This window comes from Macrobrachium rosenbergii, chromosome 7, assembly GCF_040412425.1.
Source record: "Macrobrachium rosenbergii isolate ZJJX-2024 chromosome 7, ASM4041242v1, whole genome shotgun sequence".
NCBI classification, from domain to species: Eukaryota; Metazoa; Arthropoda; class Malacostraca; order Decapoda; family Palaemonidae; genus Macrobrachium; species Macrobrachium rosenbergii.
In genome coordinates, this window is record NC_089747.1 from 1,317,096 (window position 1) to 1,342,500 (window position 25,405).

Here is a 25,405-nt window from a genome sequence, read left to right on the forward strand (position 1 = left end):
GTTAGCTACTTAATATCTCAATAAATTATTTTTTTTATATATATAACTCATTTCAAAGATTTACTTATAAGATTTATTCCGTATTTGGCTACTTAATATGTCAATAAGTAGTATATATTTTTACTTCTAACTTATTTCAAAGATTTGCTCATAAGATTTATTTTTTAGCTAGCTATACTTAATTCCCAGTAAATTATTTTTTTTTATCTGTTTATTTCAAAGTTTTACCTATAAGATTTATTCCGTATGTGACTACTTAACATCTCAACAATTTTTTTTTATTTTAAAGATTTACCTACGATATTTATTTTGGTATTTAGCTACTTAACACCTCATCAAATTATTAATTGGGGAGTTTCTTACTTTTTAAATATCTCAATAATATTCAACAGAATTATTGCAAACGTCAGCTAAAATTATCTTTAAAAAAATTCAATATGAAATGAAAACAAATTACAATGTTTAGATAATCAACTTATATTATTTTCTATTTTCTTTGCTTTGTGGGTGAAGTAGGCCTTATGCCAGCGAAGGCTCTCGCCAAAGACGACCCGTAAATATGGTAAGAAATTATGGGAACAAGAGTCCAACCAAAACACTGAGAATATTAACTGATTTTATTATTATTATTATTATTATTATTATTATTATTATTATTATTATTATTATGTATTATTATTATTATTATTATTACTGCTGCAAATAGCTTAAAATAGGACAGGAATATAATATATATATATATATATATATATATATATATATATATATATATATATATATATATATATATATATATATATATATATACATATGCATATATATATACAAACACACACATAATATATATATATATATATATATATATATATATATATATATATATATATATATATATATATATATATATATATATATATATATATACAGTATACATATATATACATATATATCATTACTGATTCAATAACAATGACTAATAACGACACTGAAACTAACATGTATCAATAACCCACGATAATGAAAATAGCATCATTTACAATAATATAAATAAAAAACATTAATCCGATCTTCTTTCGCCTAAAAAACCCTTTCACGAGAGAGAGAGAGAGAGAGAGAGAGAGAGAGAGAGAGAGAGAGAGAGATGAAAATGAAATGGCAATTAGGTATCAGAGTCGACAGGAAGAGAATTCTTCGCTCCTTCGACCATCTTAGCCTAATTAGATGCTCTCTCTCTCTCTCTCTCTCTCTCTCTCTCTCTCTCTCTCTCTCTCTCTCTCTCTCTCTCTCTACTGCAGTTCGCTTAGGAGGGGAGAATGGGAACGTGGATGGGAGGAAGGGAGGGAAGGGGTGAGGAGGGAGTGAGGAGAGGAAGGAAGGGTGGGGAATATATATATATATATATATATATATATATATATATATATATATATATATATATATATATATATATATATATATATATATAATATATAAATATATATATTATTATTATTATTATTATATATTATTATTATTATATATATATATAAACTATAAACACAATTATTATTATTATTATTATTATTATTATTATTATTGTGTGTTATTATTATTTCTCCATTTCCTTGTACAACGCTTCATTTGAGCGTCAAACGAACAGATGATTAAATCAATCAGTTAATGAATCTTGAAGACAGTACGGCGCAGAGAGAGACACAGAGAGAGAGAGAGAAAATTTTTAAAAATTTTACTTTTTATTTCGTTCATTATATTAGTTGATAATTTCTCTCTCTCTCTCTCTCTCTCTCTCTCTCTCTCTCTCTCTCTCTCGCAAGTTATAATGTTCTCATTAATAGAAATTTTAGAACAATATACAAATCCGTATACGGCTTAACCCCCGCTTTTTCTACCGGATATGGGAACCCATTCCGGATACGAGAATCTTATCCGGATACGAGAACCTTATCCGGATACAAGAATCTCGTCCGGATACAAAATCTTTCTCAGACACGAGAATCTCTTCCGGATACGAGAATGTTTTGTGGATATCCAGCATCTCCTTCAGATATGGGAATATCTTCCGGATACAAGATCTTTCCAGATATCTGACTCTCTTCGGATACTAGAACCTCTCTTGGATACAAGAATCTCTCCCGGATACAAGAATCTCTCCCAGATAACAAAATCTCTTCCGGACACGAGAATCTCTCAGATACGAGAACCATTTCTGGATACAAGAATCTCTTCTGGATACGAGAATCTCTCCCGGTTATGAGAATCCCTTCCGGATACAAGAATCTCCTCTTGACAGGAGATTCCCTTCTTGATACGAGTATCTCTCCTAGATATAAGAATCTCTTCTGGATATGAGAATCTTTCTGGATACAAGAGTCCCTTTAGGATACCAGAATCAATTCTGGATAAGAGAATCTTCTAGATACAAGAATCTCTCCGGGATACGAGAATATCTTCCGGATAAGAGAATACCTTCCGATACCAGAATCCCTTCTGGATACAAGAATCTCTCCTGGATACAAGAATCCCTTGAGGATACTAGAATCAATTCTGGATAGGAGAATATTTTCCGGATACGAGAATACGCTACCTTCCAGATAAGAGAATATCTTCCGGATAAGAGAATATGTTCCGGATAAGAGAATACCTTCCAGATAAGAGAACATCTTCCGGATAAGAGAATACCTTCCAGATAATGTCTTCCGGATAAGAGAATACCTTCCGGATAAGAGAACATTTTCTGGATACGAGAATATCTTCCAGGTAAGAGAACATCTTCCAGATAAAGAATATCTGACAAATAAGAGAATATCTTCCGGATAAGAGAATACCTTCCGGACACGAGAATATCTTGCGGATACGAGAATATCTTCCGGATACGAGAATATCTTCCGGATACGAGAATATCTTCCAGATACGAGAATATCTTCTGGATACGAGAATACTTTCCAGATAAGAGAATACCTTCCGGATAAGAGAACATCTTACGGATAAGAGAATACCTTCCAGATAAGAGAATATCTTCCGGATAAGAAAATATCTTCTAAATAAGAGAATGCCTTCAGGATAAGAGAATACCTTCCAGAAAAGAGAATATCTTCCGGATAAGAAAATCTCTTCTAGATAAGAGAATACCTTCCGGATAAGAGAATACCTTCCTGATAAGAGAATATCTTCCGGATAAGAGAATACCTTCCGGATAAGAGAATACCTTCCGGATAAGAGAATACCTTTCGGATAAGAGAACATCTTCCGGATAAGAGAATACCTTCTTGATAAGAGAACATCTTCCGGATAAGAGAATACCTTCCGGATAAGAGAATCCCAGACCACAGTTGTTGCTACAAAAATACACCGAACTCATTTCGTCCCTACACCGACATTCTTAATATAATTCAGCTCCATTTGTCCATATATTATTTTTTTTTTCTTTTTTTCTCTTTATCATAACGAATTCGAAAATAGATTTCATATCGGCGGGGACATAATCCGATGAGAGGGGAGATGCATTGAGCTTAATTAGTTTAGAGGTCGATCCTCTGGCGGAATCGGCCGGCTGACATTTTTAATAAATCGAGTTTTTTTTATTATTTTTTTTTTTCTGATTGTAGAATAAAGTTGGTTTTTATATTTTCTTTGGGCGCTGTTTTTTTTTGGTAACAAGTTGTGAATGCACACGCGCATGCACATGCATATATATATATATATATATATATATATATATATATATATATATATATATATATATATATATATATATATATATATATATATATATATATATATATATATATATATATATATAGATATAGATAGAGAGAGATAGAGAGAGAGAGAGAGAGAGAGAGTGTGAGTGGGAGGCAGGAGTGAATCTAATTATATTTTTCTTCATATATATTATCTCCTTTCTGACAGTCTCTCTCTCTCTCTCTCTCTCTCTCTCTCTCTCTCTCTCTCTCTCTCTCTCTCTCTCTCCTTTTAATTTCAATGATGACATGCCCCAGCCATAAACCAGGATAATTCCTATAGGAGAGCAACATTAGAGAGAGAGAGAGAGAGAGAGAGAGAGAGAGAGAGAGAGAGAGAGAGAGAGAGAGAGAGAGAGAGAGAGAGAGAGACTGTAGTTCATTTGATTATAAGCATGATTTAACAGTAAAATGCCTGAAATATCGGCTTCATTTTAATGATGTGACAAGCACAATGGTCATTAAAAACAACTGGCTTATGTCTAATTCGAGTTTGGAATCCAGAAATTTCCACCTTCCTCCGTGCTCATGAATCGTTTAACCATTTTTTTTAATTTGGTAAAAAATAATGGTTAGGCATCTTGGAAAAAATAATGTGCTTATAGAATGGTTATCCGGTATGGAGAATGAGTCACGTGACTAAGGCCGTCAAAAGATGGAGTTAAAAAGCGCTAGTCAAAATGAACGCAAATGAACGCGGCCTTTCTTGCATAAGACACCTATAGAAAGAAATTCAAGAGGTCGGGTTATAAAGCGTCATCTTCCCGAAAGGGCTCGCCGTAGCGGACGCAAATGAACGTAACCTTTACCCCCAAGGAGACACCTTAGAAAAAGAAGTTTCCAGAAGCGCTCGCCGAAGCGGACGCAAATGAACGTAACCTTTACCCCCAAGGAGACACCTTAGAACAAGAATTTCCCGAAAGCGCTCGCCGAAGCGAACGCAAATGAACGCGACTTTACCCCATGAGAAAGAAGGAAACTTCAAAGGTGGGGTTATGAATTATCACCTTCCCAAAAGCTCTCGGCGAAACGAACGCAAATGAACGCGACCTTTAACATATTAGGCACCTTGAAAAGATGCTTCAGAAGTGGAGCAATCGAGGAAGATCTCCGCAAAGCGCTCGCCGAGAAGAACGTAAATGAACGCAACCTTTTATCCCCTGAAACACCTTAGGACGAAGCTCAAGAGGTCGGAGTAATGAAGTGTCACCTTCCCAAAAGCGCTCGGTGAAACTGACGCAAATGAACGCAACCGTTCCTTCATAAGACACCTGATAGAACCTTCACAGGTGGACTAATGAAGTATCGCCTTCGGAAAAGCGCTCTGCGAAACGAACGCAAATGAACGCGACTTTTGCCCCATGAGACACCTAGTTAAGAAGTTCAAGAGGTGAGGTAATGAAGTACCGTCTGGCGGAAAAGCGCTCACAGAAACGTACCCTAATGAACGCAACCTTTCCCCCATAAGACACCTTAGAAAGACGTTCAAGAGGCAACGAAGTATGATCATCCTAAAAACGCTCGCCGAAGCGTACCCTAATGAACGCAGCTTTTATCCCCGTCAACACTTAAAAAAAATGTTATCTTCCGAAAGCGCTCGCCAAAACGAACGCAAATGAACGCAACCTTCAACCTTTGAAAAAATACCCCAGAGGTAGGTTAACGAAGTGTGTCATCCTCGCAAAGCGCTCTGCGGAGAGAACGCAAATGAACGCGACCTTTTACCCCCAAGGAAACACCTTAAAAAAAAGAAACTACAAGAAGCGCTAGCCGTAACGAACGCAAATGAACGCGACCTTTACCCCTAAGGAAACACCTTAGAAAAAGAAGCTTCCCAAAAACGCTCACCGAAACAAACGCAAATGAACGCAACCTTTCCTCTGTAGATCTTGCAAAGAATCTTCATAGGTGGATTTAAGCGAAGTCTCATCTTCCCAAAAGCGTTCTACAAAACGAACGCTAATGAACGCACCCTTTATCCCATGAGAGGCATAAAAAAGAAGCTCACGAGGTTGGGTAATAAAGTAGCATCTTCCCAAAAGCGCTCGCAGAAGCGGACGCAAATGAACGCACCCTTTATCCCCTGAAACACTCTAGAAAAGAAAAGGCGTCCTGTTACAAATCCGCTCGCTGGAACAAATGCAAGTGAACGCGACCTTTACCAAATTAGACACTTTAGAAAGAAGCTTCTGGGATGGGGTAATAGATTATCATTTTCCCGAAGGCGCTACCCGAACTGAACCCAAATGAACGCAACCTTTACCCCCGGGGAGAGACCTGAAAAAGAAGCTTCAAAGGTGAGATAATGAAAGAGTCGTCTTCCCAAAAACGCTCGCCGGAACGAGCGCAAATGAACGCACCCATTCTCCCTCTCCTTTCCTCTCCCTCCCCCAAGAAGAAGAAGAAGAAGAAGAAGAAGAAGAAGAAGAAGAAGAAGAAGAAGACACATCTGATACTGAAGACCACAGAGTCACATCTGATTTACGGAAGAAGAAGAAGAAGAAGAAGAAGAAGAAGAAGAAGAAGAAGAAGTAGGAATGCAGAGCAGAGCAGAGCAGCAGAGCCACCCAGGCAGATGTTGCAGAGAATAAACAAAACTCATGTTAATTGCAGAGCGCAGGGCAAAAGATGGGGAAGGAACGGAGGAATTAAAATCCCATTAGTATAATTCACTGAGGCTACACATACTTTGCATAAATAATGGCCGCCGAAAATATATGGTAATTATTGCTGTAATCAAATGGATTTATCATTGGGCACACCCCCTGACAACACTCTCTCTCTCTCTCTCTCTCTCTCTCTCTCTCTCTCTCTCTCTCTCTCACACACACACACACACACACTTTGCTTTTATTTTGGGGGGTGGAGAATGACACGCCGAGTTTCTCGTCAAAGGCGATTGGGCGCGTTTGTGATGTAATAGGCGTGGGCGTGTAATTATAAATGTGTGTGTGTGTATATATATATATTATATATATATATACTGTATATATATATATATTATATATATATATATATAAATGCGTTTATGCGTGTATATTTACATATATAAACGAAAAATGCCCTTACAAATAAAAAAAGGATTACAGAAAAACCTAACCTAACCCACAATGACACTGGCATTACACAAAAGACCAGTATTTAAATAAATAACTTCTAAATAACAAGCAATAATTAATTACTTTAAAGGAATTATATTGGTATTCTCTTCTTTATCAAATCACCTTTTAATAATATCTATTGTTCAAAAGTATTTTTCTAGGAGTCAAAAATAATATCTATACTATGTATAAGGTCACTGCATAGACATGGTACATAGCCTCAGGTCAGATTTTAACAAAAGTTTAATTAAGCTTTCTCTCTCTCTCTCTCTCTCTCTCTCTCTCTCGCTACAGACAAGCCGCCGAGTCCCGATAAGCTCTGGACTTAATCCAGCGAAAGCTTATTTTCTTGCCAAATCTGAGAAGATACATGGAAATTACAATTGTGAATAAATAAGCTTAGGTCATGTTTAAACAGAAGCTTAAGCTTCTCTCTCGCTACTGACAAAGCTTCGTGAGTCACGATAAGCTTTTGACTTTACCCGGCGAAAGCTTACTTTCTTATCAAATCAGGTCACAATAAAATTAAAACTTAAGCTTTCTCTCGCTACTGACAAAGCTTCGTGAGTCACGATAAGCTTTGAACTGTCTCCAGGGAAAGCTTACTTTAAATAAAATTTGAGAAAACATTACTGAATTGTAATTGTAAATTTTATATAATAAGAATAAGTAAACAGCTGATTTGGAGTTGACCTCACCTAAGTCTCTGGAGGTAGAGGGTCAGAGGTCAGCCGTATTTTGGACGGAGATGGTCACCGAATTTGCGCGCACGCCGTGAGCAGTAGTGCTCTACGAAGCTATTCAATTATTCATTAGCGTTACCTATTGAATAGGAAATAGATAACAGATAATAGATAATTTCTTACTAAAAAAATCTTTATAAAATTTGGAATGACTAAAAAAACTACGTTTAATTGCTGTGAATAATAATAAATTTAAATTAAGTTTAAAATAAAAAAAATTCTTAGGTTCATCTTGAAAGGAAGCTATTTGCCAGAATGACATTAGGAAAATATATAAACGCTAAAAACTCGAAAAAAACCCACTTTATTTTCTATACTTTTTAAAGACCATGAAAAAACTCGAAAAAAACCCAGTCCTTAATTTTCAAGACATTTTAAAGACGTAATGAAAACAACTCAAAAAAACCTACTGCCTAACTTCTTAGACGTTTGAAAATGCCAAAATAAAAAATTGGAAAATACAAAAAAAAAACTCTTCTAGACTTCTCCAAAACCACGAAAATAAAACAAAATTAAAAAACCTCTGAAAAATTGAAAAAACCTACACCATATTTCCAATACATTTTAAAAACAATTAGAAAACCATCTAAAAAAAAAACACTTCCTAATTTTCTAGACATTTTAAAAAACCGCAAAAAAAAATAAAAAAACTCGGAAAAAAACCTTCCCAAATAAAGTCGCCTCGTCCCAGCCATGAGTCTTCGTCAGAGAGTTCCTCAGGTTCCCGAAAATCGAATGAGGGATAATGTAGTCCGCCAGAGGGGCCAAGACCCCTCTTCCCCTCCCCTCAAGCCCAATTACCTTTGAATTACCTTAGAATGAACGCCGCGATAAACATGATTACTTTGGCTTAAATGAGACTTATGGACAATTGCTTCGCTCTCGCGTTTTGCTAGGAGACCAGACTGCCACAGAGACAGAGAGGAGAGAGAGAGAGAGAGAGAGAGAGAGAGTTTTGTCCTTTTTCGTTTACTGAGTTTTGTACATGATGTATACGCAAACAAACACACACACACATGAGCAAATATATTTTGTTTATATATATCTATATATATATATATATATATATATATATATATATATATATATATATATATATATATATATATATATATATATAGAGAGAGAGAGAGAGAGAGAGAGAGAGAGAGAGAGAGAGAGAGAGAGAGAGATAGATATAGAAATAGATACATATATATATAGATATAGATATAGATATATGTGTATATAAAGATAAATATATATATATATATATATATATATATATATATATATATATATATATATATATATATATATATATATATATATATATATTATTATGTCTAGAAAATAAGTTGCATGTTTTTACGAGTTTTTTAGGGTTTTAAACACGTCTAGGAAAAAAGTGTGGGTTCAATTTAGTTGTTTTTGATACTGTCTTTAAAATGTCTAAAAAACATGGTGTGGTTTTCTTTCGAGTTGTACGTTATAGTCTTTAAGGTGTCTAGAAAACAAAGGCGATGTGGGAGATGTGGGTTTTTTCCGAGATGTGGGGTTTTTTTTTCCGAGAAGTGGGTTTTTTCCGAGATTTGGGTTTTTTCACGAGATGTGGGTTTTTTCGAGATTTTTTTTTTCACGAGATGTGGGTTTTTCGAGAGTTTTTACGAGATGTGGGTTTTTTTTTACGAGATGTGGGTTTTTTCGAGAGTTTTTTTACGAGATGTGGGTTTTTTAGAAGGCATTTTTACTAGATGTGTTTTTTTTTTCGAGAAGTTTTTACGAGAGGTGGGGTTTTCGAGAGTTTTTTTAGGAGGTGTGGGTTTTTTCGAGAGGTATTTTACTAGATGTGGGTTTTGTCGAGGTTTTTTACAAGATCTGGGTTTTTTCCGAGATGTGGATATTTTCCAGATATTTTTTTTCCGGTCTTTAAAACGTCTAGAATAATACGGAGTTGGGAAACTTTTTTTTTAGTTTTTTTAATATACTTCATGGATTTTAAGATATTCGGAAAATAAGAAAACAAGAGGGCGAAGGTGGTGTGGGTTTTTTCCGAGTTGTTTTTCACGCAGTCTTTAAATTTAGTAAAATACAAGGGGATTGTTTTATTATATTTACGTTTTTCTTTGACGTTTTTTTTTTTACATTCTTGGTCTCAAAATGTCAAGAAAATGAAAGAAATCATAAAAAACTCGTAAAAAAATTCCTAAAAAAACCTCCCCGATGGTGAGGATGATAATGACGGATTTATCATGATGGCGAAGAGGAAAATGAAGAATATATACCTAAGTTAGTACTTTTTCTGTCCGCCCTCAGATCTTAAAAACTGCTGAGGCTAGAGGGCTGCAAATTGGTATGTTGATCATCCACCCTCCAGCCATCAAACATACCAAATTGCAGCCCTCTAGCCCCAGCAGTTTTTATTTTGTTTAAGGTTAAAGTTAGCCATAACCGTACTTCTGACAACGATATAGGTACCAACAACCCAGGCCACCATCGGAACGTGGCTGAATTTCGTGGGCCGTGGCTAAGATTTTCACGGGCCGTGGCTGAAAGTTTCATACAGCATTATACACCGTACAGAAAACTCGATTGCGCATTTTGTACTTGTTTTCCATTATTACGAAAAATAAAAAAAAGTCCATTTCAGCAGAATCAGTCAAATCTGTGGTTTGAGAATTTGACATCTAGTGACACTGGACTCTTAGTTTATTAAGCTTACATCGTTTTTTGTTTGTGTGTGTGCGTGTTTGTGTGTACGCGTCCCACTTGCTTGCTGAATTCCTAAGGTCCAAACCGGGCCCATTATAACCCTTGAATGCCTTACAGCGTTTTTCACATCAGCTCAGAACTGCTCATTTATAAGCCATTCCTAAAGTTAATTGCTTTAGACCTATGTCGACTACCACCTCTGTTTGAAATACTGGTAAGCTTTTCTTTTTTTTTATAAGTCAGTTACTAAAGTACTTTGTATACTTAAAGTTTTAAGTGCACTTACCATGAAAATCTATCTAAGGTGCGGTCTTCACTCATTAGAGCCTTCTTGGTCAGGCTACCATGAAAATCTGTTTATTACCATTTATAACCATCGAAAAGGGTTGTAGGTCCGGGCTTCGACCGTCATAACCTCCTTGGTTAGGCTACCATGAGAATTTGTCTGTTTATAACTATTTGTAACCATGGAAAACAGTCACAAGTCTAGCCTTCATCCATCAGAGCCTTCTTGGTTAGGCTATTAGGCTACCATGGCAATCTGTCTGTTTATAAAACACAATCACAAGTCTAGGCTTCATCCATCAGAGCCTTCTTGGTTAGGCTATTAGGCTACCATGGCAATCTGTCTGTTTATAACCATCTATAACCATGGAAAAGGTGGGTAACAGATTCGTGCTTCACTCGTCATTACAGCCCGCCAGGTTAGGCTACGTAGGCCAGGCAACGTCTACGCAATTTCTCAAGCTTTTTTCACAAGAATTTCGCGTCGTTTTAATATCATAAAGTCCAGTTACAACGTTCAAAGTCATTGTCAAAGTCTGCAAGTCATAATTATACGATTATCACTCCGAAATAACGAACAGCATAAGTTATACAATCACAATTAAGTCACTTGGCAAAATGTAAACAATGTGTCGCGGGCTAGCTTGTCGATCTCAGCGCCATCTAGAATTTAAAAGCGAAGTTACTTAATATTTGTAGAAACCTGTTTTAGTTTTTAATTTTAGCTTTTAATGCTGATTGTAATGACCGATCCCGTGTTCGTCCTAAAATATACGTATTTCAAGTTCCTATATAACTATCAAAAATTTTTATTCATATCGTAATTGTTTTTTATTTTCATTTATTTATTTTCTTTATTTATTTTCATTTTATTTGTTCATTTTATTGTGCCCGCTATGTCTGTCCGTCCGCAATTTTTTCTGTCCGCACTTTTTCTGTCCGCACTTATTCTGTCCTCCCTCAGATCTTAAAAACCACTGAGGCTAGAGGGCTGCAAATTGGTATGCTGACCATCCTTCCTCAATCATCAAACATAGCAAATTCCAGCCCTCTAGCCTCAATAGATTTTTTTTTTTTTTATCTTATTTAGGGTTAAAGTTAGCCATAATCGTGCTTCATAGGCCACCACCGGGCCGTGGTTAAAGTTTCATGGGTCGCGGCTCATACAGCATTCTACTGAGACCACCGAATGATAGATCTATTTTCGGTAGCCTTGATTAGACGCTGTAGCGGCTGTACAGAAAAGTCGATTGCGCCGAAGAAACTCCGGCGCATTTGTTACTCGTATCACTTATATTTGCGTTGAAAAACATGCAGATTAGTTTGGGGGAAATGGTTGCTTTACAAGAGATAATAATCTGTAAAGTGTAAAATATATAAAGTTTACAAGTAGACCTGAAATGATCTTGGTCTAGTATAAAGATATTCTTTATAAATAGAAGTTACGTAAATATCATTTATATCTTTCATAATAATGATAATCGCTAGTAGAAGCCTTCCGAACTGAACTGAATTGAATACAGAATTTAAGCCAAGGGCCAAGTACTGGGTCCTGCGAGGTCATTCAGCGCTGAAACGGAAATTGACAGTGAAAGTTTGAAAGGTGCAACAGAAGGAAAACATCTCAGTTGCACTATGAATCAATTGTCAGGAGAGGGTTGAGGAAAGTAAGATGGAAGAAAGAGAATATGAAAGGAGGTACAGTAATAGGAATGAAAGAGGTTGCTGCAAAGAACCTTAAACAATGCCTACAGTGCACCGAATGAGGTGCTCTGACGGCACTACCCCCCTATGGGTAGAAGCCTTCAGTGTGTCGACGAAAACGGTCGATACATGTGGGAAGACTGGGAGTATATGTTACACCCTGAGCGACTGAAAAGGTAATTAGTTTAATTTATTCTTAATTGTCTTCATTTTCATTCATATTTTGAGTTAATTTTGCCATTTATTAACATTTATTTATATTTATATTTATATTTATTCTCTGTTTCTAATTTCTTTATTTGTTGTATTTTTATTTTTATTTTTATTCTGTTTATGTTTATATTTATTTAACAGTGCATTATATTATTATCATTAATCCGAAGGGGAATGGAGATGATAATGATAATAATGATAAACAAGTAATAATAATAATAATAATAATAACAACACCATCAGTAGGCAAAGTAATTATAACACCAACAAATAACAATAACAATTACATTAACAAGGATATTAACAGTATCAAAATAATCATGAAATTAACAAATAACAAAAACAATTATTACATTACATGTTAAACAGCAAGGGCATTAATTACCAAGATTACACTGTAATTCATTACAGAGTCAAACGGAATCAGTTCATTACGAGAAGAAAAGATCAGATATTTTAGGCGATTTGTAATACATTTCGGCCGGGCCAAATTCAGCTCCCTCCTTCCTCCCTTCCCTAATTCTTCCCTCCCCCTCTCTCTCTCTCTCTCTCTCTCTCTCTCTCTCTCTCTCTCTCTCTCTCTCTCTCTCTCTCACTTAAATAAAAAAAAAAAGGAATCTTTTCTTACAATCTGAACATGAGGTATTCGCATTTATTTTTCTCTCAAATTTTTCCGGATTAGAAATTTTTTTTTGAGAAAATGCAAAAAAATATTGAATTTTTTTTTTTTGCATTTTCTCCAAAAAAATTATATATATAGAAAGGGTTAGAGTCAGAAGAAGAAATTCTAAATTAAAATAGATCTCTCTCTCTCTCTCTCTCTCTCAATCTCTCAAACTCTCTCTCTCTCTCTCTCTCTCTCTCTCTCTCTCTCTCTCTCTCTCTCTCTCTCTCTCTCTCTCTCTCTCTCTCGGCGTCGCCTCAAATAACCGACTAAAAGTTTTATTGGTGACCGCGGCCTGCAGAGAGAGAGAGAGAGAGAGAGAGAGAGAGAGAGAGAGAGAGAGAGAGAGAAAGAGGACACCTACCTACCTACCTACCCACCTACCTACCTAGGGCGTAGACACAGACAAGGGCGGCCGCGCTGCGTTCGCCCCCCATGGAAAAGCAATTTCGTGGATGTGAATAAAACGCCATTTCTATGCATGATATGTACAAATATCGGCGGTATTCCGTCCCGATATATATATACCTTTTCATTGGAGGGCCGAAGGAAACTCCCCCCCTTCTCCGCCCCCCCCTCCAACACGTAAGCGACCCTTCCCCCCCTCGCCCTTCGAAAGAGGGGCCGCTATGTCCGGTTACCGCTAATGGCCGGTTGGAAGGAACGACGAGATTCGGTTACCGCTAATGGCCGGTTACCGCTAATTTAATCGTCTATGAAGACGGGTTCTCTTATCCGATCCGAAGGAACGACGACGCCTGCAGGGCGATTTGAAGAGATGAAATTCGGTTGCCGCTAATGGCCGGTTGAGAGAAACGAGATTTGGCCTCGTTTTTACTATACTGCCTTTAATCGTCTATGAAGACGGGGTTCTCTTATCCGGATCCGGATCCGGACTGTCCGATGATGCCTGCAGGGCGATTTGAAGAGACGGAGTTCGGTTGCCGCTGATGGCCGGTTGAGAGAAACGAAATTCGGTTACCACTAATGGCCGGTTAAGAGTAACGGGATTTAACTCCTTTTTCACCACGAGACATTTTTCCGTCTATGGGAACGTTTTCCTTTTATCCGGAACCAGATCCTAATCCGGATCCGGACTGTCCGACGACGCTAACTGGCCGATTGGAAGAAAAGAGATTTGGTTACCGCTAATGGCCGGTAGAGAGAAACATCATTCGTCCCATCTTTACCATGTGACCTCTTGCCGCCTATGGCGATGAGTTCCTCTTATCCGGATCCGGACTCTTACCCGGAACCGGATCCGGACGTCACACCCCCGGAACCGGATCCGGACCCCCTCCGACCCCCTTTGACGACGCGGAATGCCGTTACACCGTCGGCAGATCATCCGCTGTATCGGAGTTCGTATCTGTTTGGGGAGGACAGAGAGAGAGAGAGAGAGAGAGAGAGAGAGAGAGAGAAAGAGCGCATTTCCATCTGTTCTATTAAAGTTCTTTGAGCCGCGGAAGGCATCCGGCGGTCCAAGTAATACAAAACAAATATAACAAAATGAATTCCCGGTTCCCATTCCGAAGCCAACCAGCCAACCGCCGCTCGCTCTCTCTCTCTCTCTCTCTCTCTCTCTCTCTCTCTCTCTCTCTCTCTCTCTCTCTCTCGTGGAGGTAAGGTGGTAGGAGTAGCAGTGGTAGGAAGGTAGGTTTGAAGGTTCGAGTCTTGGCCCTATTTTTTTATTGGGCTTCGCTCACGACTCCACTTTGTTTCACTTTCGACCGGAGTGTCGTCGGCGGGCCCCCGTCCGGGGGGTTGGGGGGGATGGGGACCTGCACTCCCTCCTCCTCCACCTCCTCCTCCTCCTCCCCCTCCTCCTCCTCCTTCTCTTGGGAAGGGGTGGGGGAGGGGGGAGGGGAAAGCAGCACCTACCGTTTTACCTTTCACCGCTCATGATGATTCCGCCTCCTCTTAGGTGCCATCCAATTAGAAAGCCATTAAGGTGGAGAAAGCGACAGAGAGAGAGAGAGAGAGAGAGAGAGAAAGAGAAAGAAAGTTAGAGAGAGAGGGAACGGACAAGAAACTTTAAAAAAAAGTAAAAATAAAAAAATTTTCGAAAAGGGGAAAAATGAAGAGACGAGACAATAACTGGGTAGGGACGTCGGGAGAGAGAGAAGAGGATAGGACATTTCTCCCGCTTAAATTCGCCTCACTCCCCGCCCTCTCTCTCTCTCTCTCTCTCTCTCTCTCTCCCCGCGAAGCGAACGAAGCATTGGAAACGAAACGACGACGAAGCATTTTGCCGAGAGAGCCGTCCTCTGATACACATCGTCTCCTCTGAAAACGTTCGTAATTTACATACAGTTCCAATGACATTCGATATTGCAAATCCCAAAGCAAATTACATTTTGGGCGCAACCAACTTCATCTGAATATGTCATATCCTCGCAAGTTTCGGGGGAGAGAGAGAGAGAGAGAGAGAGAGAGAGAGAGAGAGAGAGTCGGGAGCCGGAGGAACAACTTTGGGACGGATTGAGAGAGGGTGAGGGGAGAGGGAGAGAGAGAGAGAGAGACAGAGACAGAGAGAGGCAATTTTGTTATGTTTCCAAGATGGCCATTCTAATATCTGTTTGAGTGTCTCTTATTGCTTTGCTTTTTCGAAAGAGGCGTTTGTCTCTCTCTCTCTCTCTCTCTCTCTCTCTCTCTCTCTCTCTCTCTCTCTTATTTCTGTTTAATCATTGACTCTCTTTAATCCCTCTGGCCTCTCTCTCTCTCTCTCTCTCTCTCTCTCTCTCTCTCTCTCTCTCTCTCTCTCATTTCTTTTTAATCAGATTGCCTTGTTCTCTCTGTCTCTCTCTCTCTCTCTCTCTATATCTCTCTCCATTCATATCTTTTCTCTATCTCTCTCTCTCTCTTCTGTCTCATTTATAACTTACTTAAGACTTCCCTCTCTCTCTCTCTCTCTCTCTCTCTCTCTCTCTCTCTCTCTCTCTCTCTCTTCTGTCTCTCTCTTCCATCTTCTCTCTCTAACCTTTTCTCTCTCAATCTAACCTTTACTTGCTTAACTTCTTCCTATCTAACCAAAAGACTCCTACCTCTCTCTCTCTCTCTCTCTCTCTCTCTCTCTCTCTCTCTCTCTCTCTCTCTCTCTCTGCAAGAACCTCTTCCACAGTCCTTCGGAATGACATTTCATTATCATAACAATAAATACCAAAGGAAGACGGGCGGAGGGTGGGGGTCTACGCCCCCCAATTCTTGTCTATATGCAGTCGCCTATCCCACAAGTATCCGATTCACTTAATAGATATCCTCATTCCTTCCTTCCTTCCTTCCATCCTTCCATCCTTCTTGCCTGATGAGAATAGCCTCGGGCTTCCCGAAGGATGATGCTGTAGGATATCAACAAGGTTAGGATATGGCTGCGCCCCCCTTTGTTCCAGGGTTTGAAATGGAGTGCTGGTTTGGGTGGGTAGGAAGGGAGGGGGGAGGGGGGAGGAGTCTCCTGTTCTTAAGGGATTGTCTGTGTATTTATCTATTTCTCTGTCTCTGTCTATATATCTATATATATCTATATAGCTATCTATATACATATATGTATGTGTATATATATATATATATATATATATATATATATATATATATATATATATATATATATATATATATATATATATATGTATATATATATATATATATATACATATACAGTATATATAATATATATATATATATATAAAATTATATACTGTATATGTACAGTATATATACATATATACTGCATACATATGCATATTTTTGTATGTATATTGCATGTATGTCTGTATACTGCTTTCGCGTTGAATTTCGCGTGGACAAAATCATCTAACAATAAATATTTATAATTAGAAAAATAACATGTATACTGCATACATATGCATATTTTTGTATGTACAGTATATTGCATATATATGTCTATGTATACCGCTTTCGCGTCAAATCTCGCTTAGACAAAATCATCTAACAATTAATATTTATATTTAGTAAAAAAAATAAAAGAAAAAACATACCATTGATATAACCAGCATATTAAATATGTTCCTTCATATTTCATGCAAATTACTCAAAGAATTGCATTTAGATAATTACGTAGTAGTTTATTTGTGTTGCGATTTTTGCTGCTGTTCTGTGGAACTGGTATTGTAAGCAACCATTTTCCTCTTCTGTGTCATTAATCTATTTTTTGTGGCAGGTTTTAAAAATGTTAATCTCACGCACATAATACACACGCGTGTATGCTCTCTCTCTCTCTCTCTCTCTCTCTCTCTCTCTCTCGAGTCGAAAGCAATTAATGCTTATACTTAGACAAGGACAGAGGCAAAATCTCACTCGGGGATTAAGCTACAGAATGAAATGACAATTAGGAATGGTAATTCCATATAATTTTTTATTTTTTTGCAAGCTCTCTCTCTCTCTCTTTCTCTCTCTCTCTCTCTCTCTCTCTCTCTCTCTCTCTCTCTCTCTCTCCTCCCATGTTTAAGTCTCTTTCTCACCTTTATGTTATTAGGCAAGCTTAGCATTTCATAAACTCTCTCTCTCTCTCTCTCTCTCTCTCTCTCTCTCTCTCTCTCTCTCTCTCTCTCTCCATGTTTAAGTCTCTTTCTCCCTTTTATATTATTTGGAGTTAAGCATAGCATTTCTTAAACTCTCTCTCTCTCTCTCTCTCTCTCTCTCTCTCTCTCTCTCTCTCTCTCTCTCTCTCTCTCTCTCTCTCTCCACCCATGGGGATTATAGCGACAGCTTATTAAATATGTCGCCGAGACATTAATAAGCTCAGGCGGAAATCATTTACCGAAAAATGATAATATCGTCGGCGCTTCCGATGGTAAACAAACAGCGCCATTAAAAAAAAAAAAAATACTGAAATTATTCCGGGGGGTTGGGTTGGGCGGGGTGCCTCCCCCGCCACCCCTCCCCCCGCCCCCGCGCGAATGGATGGATATATATATATAAAGCGCCGGCGACTCTTTGATCTTCGGCAGCCATCAAAGGGTTTTTGACAGCAAACGCATCGTTTATTTAATTACTGATGGCAAATGTCTGAATTCTTTATTTATTTATTTATTTATTTTTTTTTTAGAATTTCTGACATCATTTTAGGGGAACTGATGTCACGCAGACGTCTGGTCTGCGTCGTTGCGTTTCTGTCTGCGTGTGGCCGAAAGTGCCCCATGGTGTTTAAGCATGACAGCCTAAATTTCATTAAAAAATTCATTACTTATATTCATATCTTCATCAATAAAATAAAAATAATTCTGGAGTTCCGCTAGGCAAGTATTTTGTACCCGTAACTACCGCTACGAGCTGTTAAGGTCATTTGGCAGTTTATGCAAATTTACTCATTATTTGTTTATATCTTCACCAATAAAACCTAAATAAATATATCTGGAGTTCCGCAAGGCAAGTATTTTTGACCCGTAACTACCGCTGCGGGCTGTTAAGGTCGTTTGGCAGTTTATGCAAAGTCAGTGCCTCAGAAACCGGACGCAGAGCTTCCCGAAGTCTCTTTAACAGCCTTAACCTTGAAATTAGGCAATTTAGAAAGACTTTCCCGATCACGTGACCAGGTAGGGGGAAGGGGGGCGGGGGTGGGCCCAAGAGAGACCTCAGTACCAACGTCTGTGCGTTCGAGTGAACTACGCGCGGTCGTCTAGATAATCATGAGTGTTATATGATGCGGTTTTATTAAGTGGTTCATGCGTTTGTTGGTTTATCAAGTGGTTTATATGATGACTGGTTTATAAAGTGGTTTATTCGATTATTGGTTTATTAAGTGGTTCATATGATTTCTCGTTTTAAGTGGTTCATTCGATTTATGGTTTATCAAGGGGTTCATACGATTTCTGGTTTATTCAGTGGTCCATATGATTTCTGGTTTATTAAGTGGTTCATATGATTACAGGTTTATTCAGTGGTTCATACGATTACTGGTTTATTAAGTGGTTCATGCTTTGCTTGGTTTATCAAGTGGTTTATAACTGGTTTATAAAGGGGCTCTTACGATTACTGGTTTATAAAGGGGTTCGTACGATTTCTGGTTTATTCAGTGGTTCATTCGATTTATGATTTAACAAGTGATTCATACGATTACGTTTTATCAAGGGGTTCATGCATTTATTGGTTTATCAGATGGTTTATATGATAACTAGTTTATAAAGTGGTTCAGACGATTACTGATTTATTAAGTGATTCATACGATTACTGGTTTATTGAGTTATTCACACGAATACTGGTTTATTAAGTGGTTCATACGATTTCAGATTTATTCAGTCGTTCATACGATTACTATTTTATTCAGTGGTTCATACGATTACTGGTTTATTCAGTGGTTCATACGATTACTGGTTTATTCAGTGGCTCATACGATTACTGGTTTATTCAGTGGTTCATCCGATTACTGATTTATTCAGTGGTTCATACGATTACTGGTTTATTCAGTGGTTCATACGATTACTGATTTATTCAGTGGTTCATACGATTACTTATTTATTCAGTGGTTCATACGATTACTGATTTATTCAGTGGTTCATCCGATTACTGATTTATTAAGTGGTTCATACGATTACTTATTTATTCAGTGGTTCATACGATTACTGATTTATTCAGTGGTTAATGCGATTACTGGTTTATTCAGTGGTTCATGCGATTACTGATTTATTCAGTGGTTCATACGATTACTGATTTATGCAGTGGTTCATACGATTACTGGTTTATCCAGTGGTTCATACGATTACTGGTTTATCCAGTGGTTTATACGATTACTGGTTTATTCAGTGGTTCATACGATTACTGGTTTATTCAGTGGTTCATACGATTACTGATTTATTCAGTGGTTCATACGATTACTGGTTTATTCAGTGGTTCATACGATTACTGATTTATTCAGTGGTTCATACGATTACTGGTTTATTCAGTGGTTCATGCGATTACTGATTTATTCAGTGGTTCATACGATTACTGATTTATTCAGTGGTTAATGCGATTACTGGTTTATTCAGTGGCTCATACGATTACTGGTTTATTCAGTGGTTCATACGATTACTGGTTTATCAAGTGGTTCATCCGATTACCGGTTTATCAAGTGGTTCATCCGATTACCAGTTTATCAGGTGGTTCATCTTATACCGGTTTATCAAGTGGCTCACACAATTTCTGTTTTATCAAGTGGTTCGTTTGATTACTTGTTTATCAAGTGGTTCATACAAATACTGGTTTAATAAGTGGTTCATCCGATTACCTGTTTATCAAACGGTTTATTCGGTTACCGGTTTATCAAGTGGTTCATTCGGTTACCGGTTTATCAAGTGGTTCATTCAGTTACCGTCCCACTGAACTGAATCCACGAAGAATACTGGATTTCCCGATGGGCGCAAACTCGAGGATTTGGTAAGTGCAGAATATTACATTTTTATTTAATTTTCAATATTGTCTGTTAAGTCCTGAGACTGTTAATTATAGCCATATATAGATAAATTATAGTTAGGATAGTTTTTATAGGGATGTTTTTATAGGTTTATAGGCTTTTATAGTACCGCATTTTTCTAGATGTTGTGTCGTTATCTGAATAGGCTTATGAAACCATTATAATGTTCGCTGATCTAAGGGTTATAATGAATTTTGAAAATTTTATTCGCTAAGCATTGTATGTCATATCGTTTTTTTGTTAAACATTGTGTACATTATATCGTTTGGATTAGAGAGTATTTTCCTAAACATTGTACTGTATTTTATAATACCGTTTGGATATTATTTCCTAATCATTGTGTTTTATCAGACCGTTGGGATAAGATACTATTTTCATAATCATTGTATTTCATAATACCGTTTGGATAAGATAATATTTTCCTAATCATTGTATTTTATAATACCGTTGGGATAAGATACTATTTTCATAATCGTTTCATAACTTTCGGATAAGATACTATTTTCGTAATCATTGTATTTCATAATACAGTTTGGATAAGATACGATTTGTCCAAACATTGTAATTTATCATACCATTTGGATAAGACAGTATTTTCCTAATCATTGTGTTTCATAATACCGTTTGGATATTTTCTAATCATTGTATTTCATAATACCGTTTGGATATTATTTTCTTTATCATTGTATTTCATGATACCGTTTGGATATTTTCCGAACCATTGTATTTCATAATACTGTTCGGATATTTTCCTAATCATTGTATTTCATAATACCGTTCGGATATTTTCCTAATCATTGTATTTCATAATACCGTTTGGATATTTTCCTAATCATTGTATTTTATAACACCGTTTGGATATTTTCTTAATCATTGTATTTCATAATACCATTTGGATATTTTCGTAATCATTGTATTTCATACTACCGTTTGGAGATTATTTTCTTAATCATTGTATTTCATAATACCGTTTGGATAATATACCATTTTCCTAAACATTGCATGTTAAACAATCTTTTGGTTAAGATAGCTTTTCGTGGATATACTATCTATTTTAACAGTAATATCAGTGACGGTAAGTACTATTTATATGTGGTAATATTGTTCATCTATTGTTAATATGATATTATCGATCTGGAGTGATACTAAGGGATATCTTGTTAAATATTTTGTATTTATATGAAGTGATGATTTTGTAGCTTAAGGAATTTTATGTATTTGTTTCTTTTCATTATTTGTAGATAATAGTTTTTTTTCCACTGGAGTAAATTGTTATATATATTCATTTAGTGCTTATAGGTTAAGACAAAATTTGGTTATGTGTAATGTGTAGCGTTGTGTAGCAATATTTTTTTATATGTATATATATATATATATATATATATATATATATATATATATATATATATATATATATATATATATATATATATATATATATATGTGTATATATACATACAATTTTCCATACTAAAGACAAAAACGAAGAATATATATATATATATATATATATATATATATATATATATATATATATATATATATATATATATATATATATATGAATATAAAAAAGGTCCATAAAACACTATTTAAACGTTGCAACCATATATTTCGGGCACTTGCTGCTGTGCCCCTGTTCACTGGTAGAATATGGACAGATGAAATGTTACAAGGGCATATATACAAAACGTATGCAGGTGTGGCATCGTCCTCGATGGCATGCAGGTGACCGTTTCCTAAGAAGGTGGAGAGTAACCAATTCCTAGTGGCTTTTGGCCTCGTTAACTCCCGTTTGGCGACGATTCTGGGGTCTTGTTCTCTGGGCCACCTTCTTCAGAAAGAGGTCTGAGGATTAACGCGTCGATGTCGTCCGATTTCCAATGTCCTCCTGACAAGTTCATGTTGTTGGTTTGACTGATGATAGCAGATTCCAGCATCCTTCTTTTGTACGGACAGCTACTTTTGAAAACCAGCTCCGCCCCCCCACCCCCCCTTATGGAATGGCCAGTATCTCTGATATGTAGGAAAATCCCCGAACTCTCCGAAGCATATCTTACCGACCTTTTGTGCTCTATTATTCTCTGCGAGAGCGATCTACCTGTCTCCCCTATGTAAACCTCACTACAGTTACTGCTCGGTATCTTGTAAACTCCGGCTTCTTCCACTCTGTTATTTAAGTACACGTTAATGAGCAGGCTCCCGATGGATTTGGGATAATGGAAGATGAAAGGATTGTTAGACCTGAGTTGTTCTGTGGCTTTTGGATGTTTTTCGTCGTTACCCAGGCTTTATTTTATTGTTAAAATCTATTTGTCTGTTGTGAGTGAGACCTTGGTATATATTTTATTCGCTTTGTTAATAGCCTTCTCGATAATGTGGGGTGGGTAGAGCAGCTGCGTTAGGTGTTGGCGGATCGTGTTGAATTCTTTGTCTAGGCACCCATTTGAACATATTCTAAGCCCTCTGAGGAATAAGTAGCACCCTACCATGATCTTCACGGAGACATCGTGGTTCTTAAGAAATGAATGTAGGAAACAGCGAAAGTGGGATTCCTATATGTGAAGGCACACCTGTTCTGTTCGCTTATGATCAGTACATCTAGGAACGGCAATTTTCCTTCCTTTTCCCATTCCGTTTTGAATTTTATGGTCGGAACTAGCGAATTTAGTCTATTAAAAAATTCATTCCAGTCTCCCCAGCTATTGTCCCAGAAAGTAAAAATATCGTCTACGTATCTAAGCCAGATCATATTGCGGGTTTGATGGACGACAAAGTTCTGTTTCAAAAATATTCCATGTACAAGTTTGCTAAAAGGGGTGATAGGGGACTTCCCATGCTGCAATAAATTTTGTCTTGTAAAAAGTACTGTTGAAAAAAACACGTTGTTAGTTACACAGGTTGATAAGGTTTAGAGTTTTATCTATGCCAAGGAAAATGGTCTTTATATGGTTTAAACTTCCTCTCTAAGAAAGACAACGCGTCGGCGATCGGGACTTTAGTAAATAATGATCGCCGACGTGTTGTCTTTAGTAAATAATGATCGCCGACGTGTTGTCTTTAGTAAATAATGATCGCCGACGTGTTGTCTTTAGTAAATAATGATCGCCGACGTGTTGTCTTTAGTAAATAATGATCGCCGACGTGTTGTCTTTGGCAATAAATAATGATCGCCGACGTGTTGTCTTTAGTAAATAATGATCGCCGACGTGTTGTCTTTCTTAGAGAGGAAGTTACAACCTATAAAGACCATTTTCCTCTTGGCAGATAAAACTCTAAAACTGATCAAAACTTCTGTGTAACTAACAACGTGTGTTCTTTCAATAGTAATTTTTACAAACAAAAAACTTGGCTGTAGCATGAAGTCCCCTATCACGCTCTTTTTAGCAAAACTTGTACATGGAATATTTGAAACAGAAATTTTGTCGTCCGTCAAACCTCTGCAATATGACCTGGCTTAGATACGTAGACGATATTTTTACTTTCTGGGACAATAGCTGGGAGACTTGAATGAATTTTTTAATAGACTAAATTCATAGTTCGACCATAAAATTCAAAATGGAATGGAAAAGGAAGGAAAATTGCCGTTCTAGATGTACTGATCATAAGAGAACAGAACAGGTATGCCTTCTGTTATAGGGAAACCCACTTTCTTGTTTCCACATTCATTTCTTTAAGGAACCACGATGTCTCCGTGAAGATCATGGCAGGGTGCAACTTATTCCTCAGGGGAGCTTAGAATATGTTCAAATGGGTACCTAGACGAAGAATTCAACACGATCCGCCAACACCTAACGCAACTGCTCTGCCCACCCCACACATTATCGAGAAGGCTATTAACAAAGCGAATAAAATATACTACAAAAGTCCCACTCACAACAGACAAATAGATTTCAACAACAAAATAAAGCTACCTTATGACGAAAACATCCAAAAATACAGAACAACTCAGGTCTAACAATCCTTTCATCTTCCATTATCCCAAATCCATCGGGGAGTCGCTCATTAACGTGTACTTAAATACCAAAGGGGAAGAAGCCGAGTTTACAAGATACCGAGCAGTAACTGTAGTGAGGTTTACATAGGGAGACAGGTAGATCGCTCTGCAAAAGAATAATAGAGCACAAAGGTCGGCAAGATATGCTTCGGAGAGTTCGGGGATTTTCCTACATATCAGAGATACTGGCCATTCCACTAGGGGGTGGGGCGGAGCTGGTTTTCAAAGTAGCCGTCCGTACAAAAAGAGAAGGATGCTGGAATCTGCTGTCATCAGTCAAAACCAACAACATGAACTTGTCCAGAGGACATTGGAAATCGGACGACATCGACGCGTTAATCCTCAGACTCTTCTGGAAGGTGGCCCAGAGAACAAGACCTCCAGAATCGTCGCCAAACGGGAGTTAATGAGGCCAAAAGCCACTAGGAATGGTTACTCTCCACCTTCTTAGGAAACGGTCACCTGCATACCATCGGGGACAATGCCACACCTACATACGTTTTGTATATATACCCTTGTAACATTTCAGCTGTCCATATTCTACCAGTGAACAGAGGCACAGAAGCAAGTGGCCGAAATATATGGTTGCAACGTTTAAATAGTGTTTTATGGGCCTTTTTTTTTATTCATATTACACTGTGGTATTGCAGGAAAAGACATTCCTTATATATATATGTATATATATATATATATATATAGGCCTATATATATATATATATATATATATATATATATATATATATGTATATATATATATATATAATTTTCCTACTAAGAACAAAAGCAAATACTTATATTCCAGCACAGAAAACATAAAACACTTATCAGCACAATAACATCCCAAGCACGCATAACAGTC

At 37.2% G+C, this 25,405-nt stretch overlaps 1 protein-coding gene across 1 annotated transcript in view; it reads left to right on the top strand.

The window, feature by feature from the left end:
* Positions 1 to 5,722: 5,722 nt before the first annotated feature.
* The window catches only part of LOC136839928 (uncharacterized), a 43,792-nt gene continuing 24,109 nt past the window's right edge, over positions 5,723 to 25,405 (top strand). The window contains exons 1-2 of the mRNA XM_067106204.1: positions 5,723 to 5,756; positions 6,136 to 6,271. Coding sequence (XP_066962305.1) covers positions 5,723 to 5,756; positions 6,136 to 6,271 — 170 coding nt within the window. The remainder of the gene's footprint in view (positions 5,757 to 6,135; positions 6,272 to 25,405) is intronic.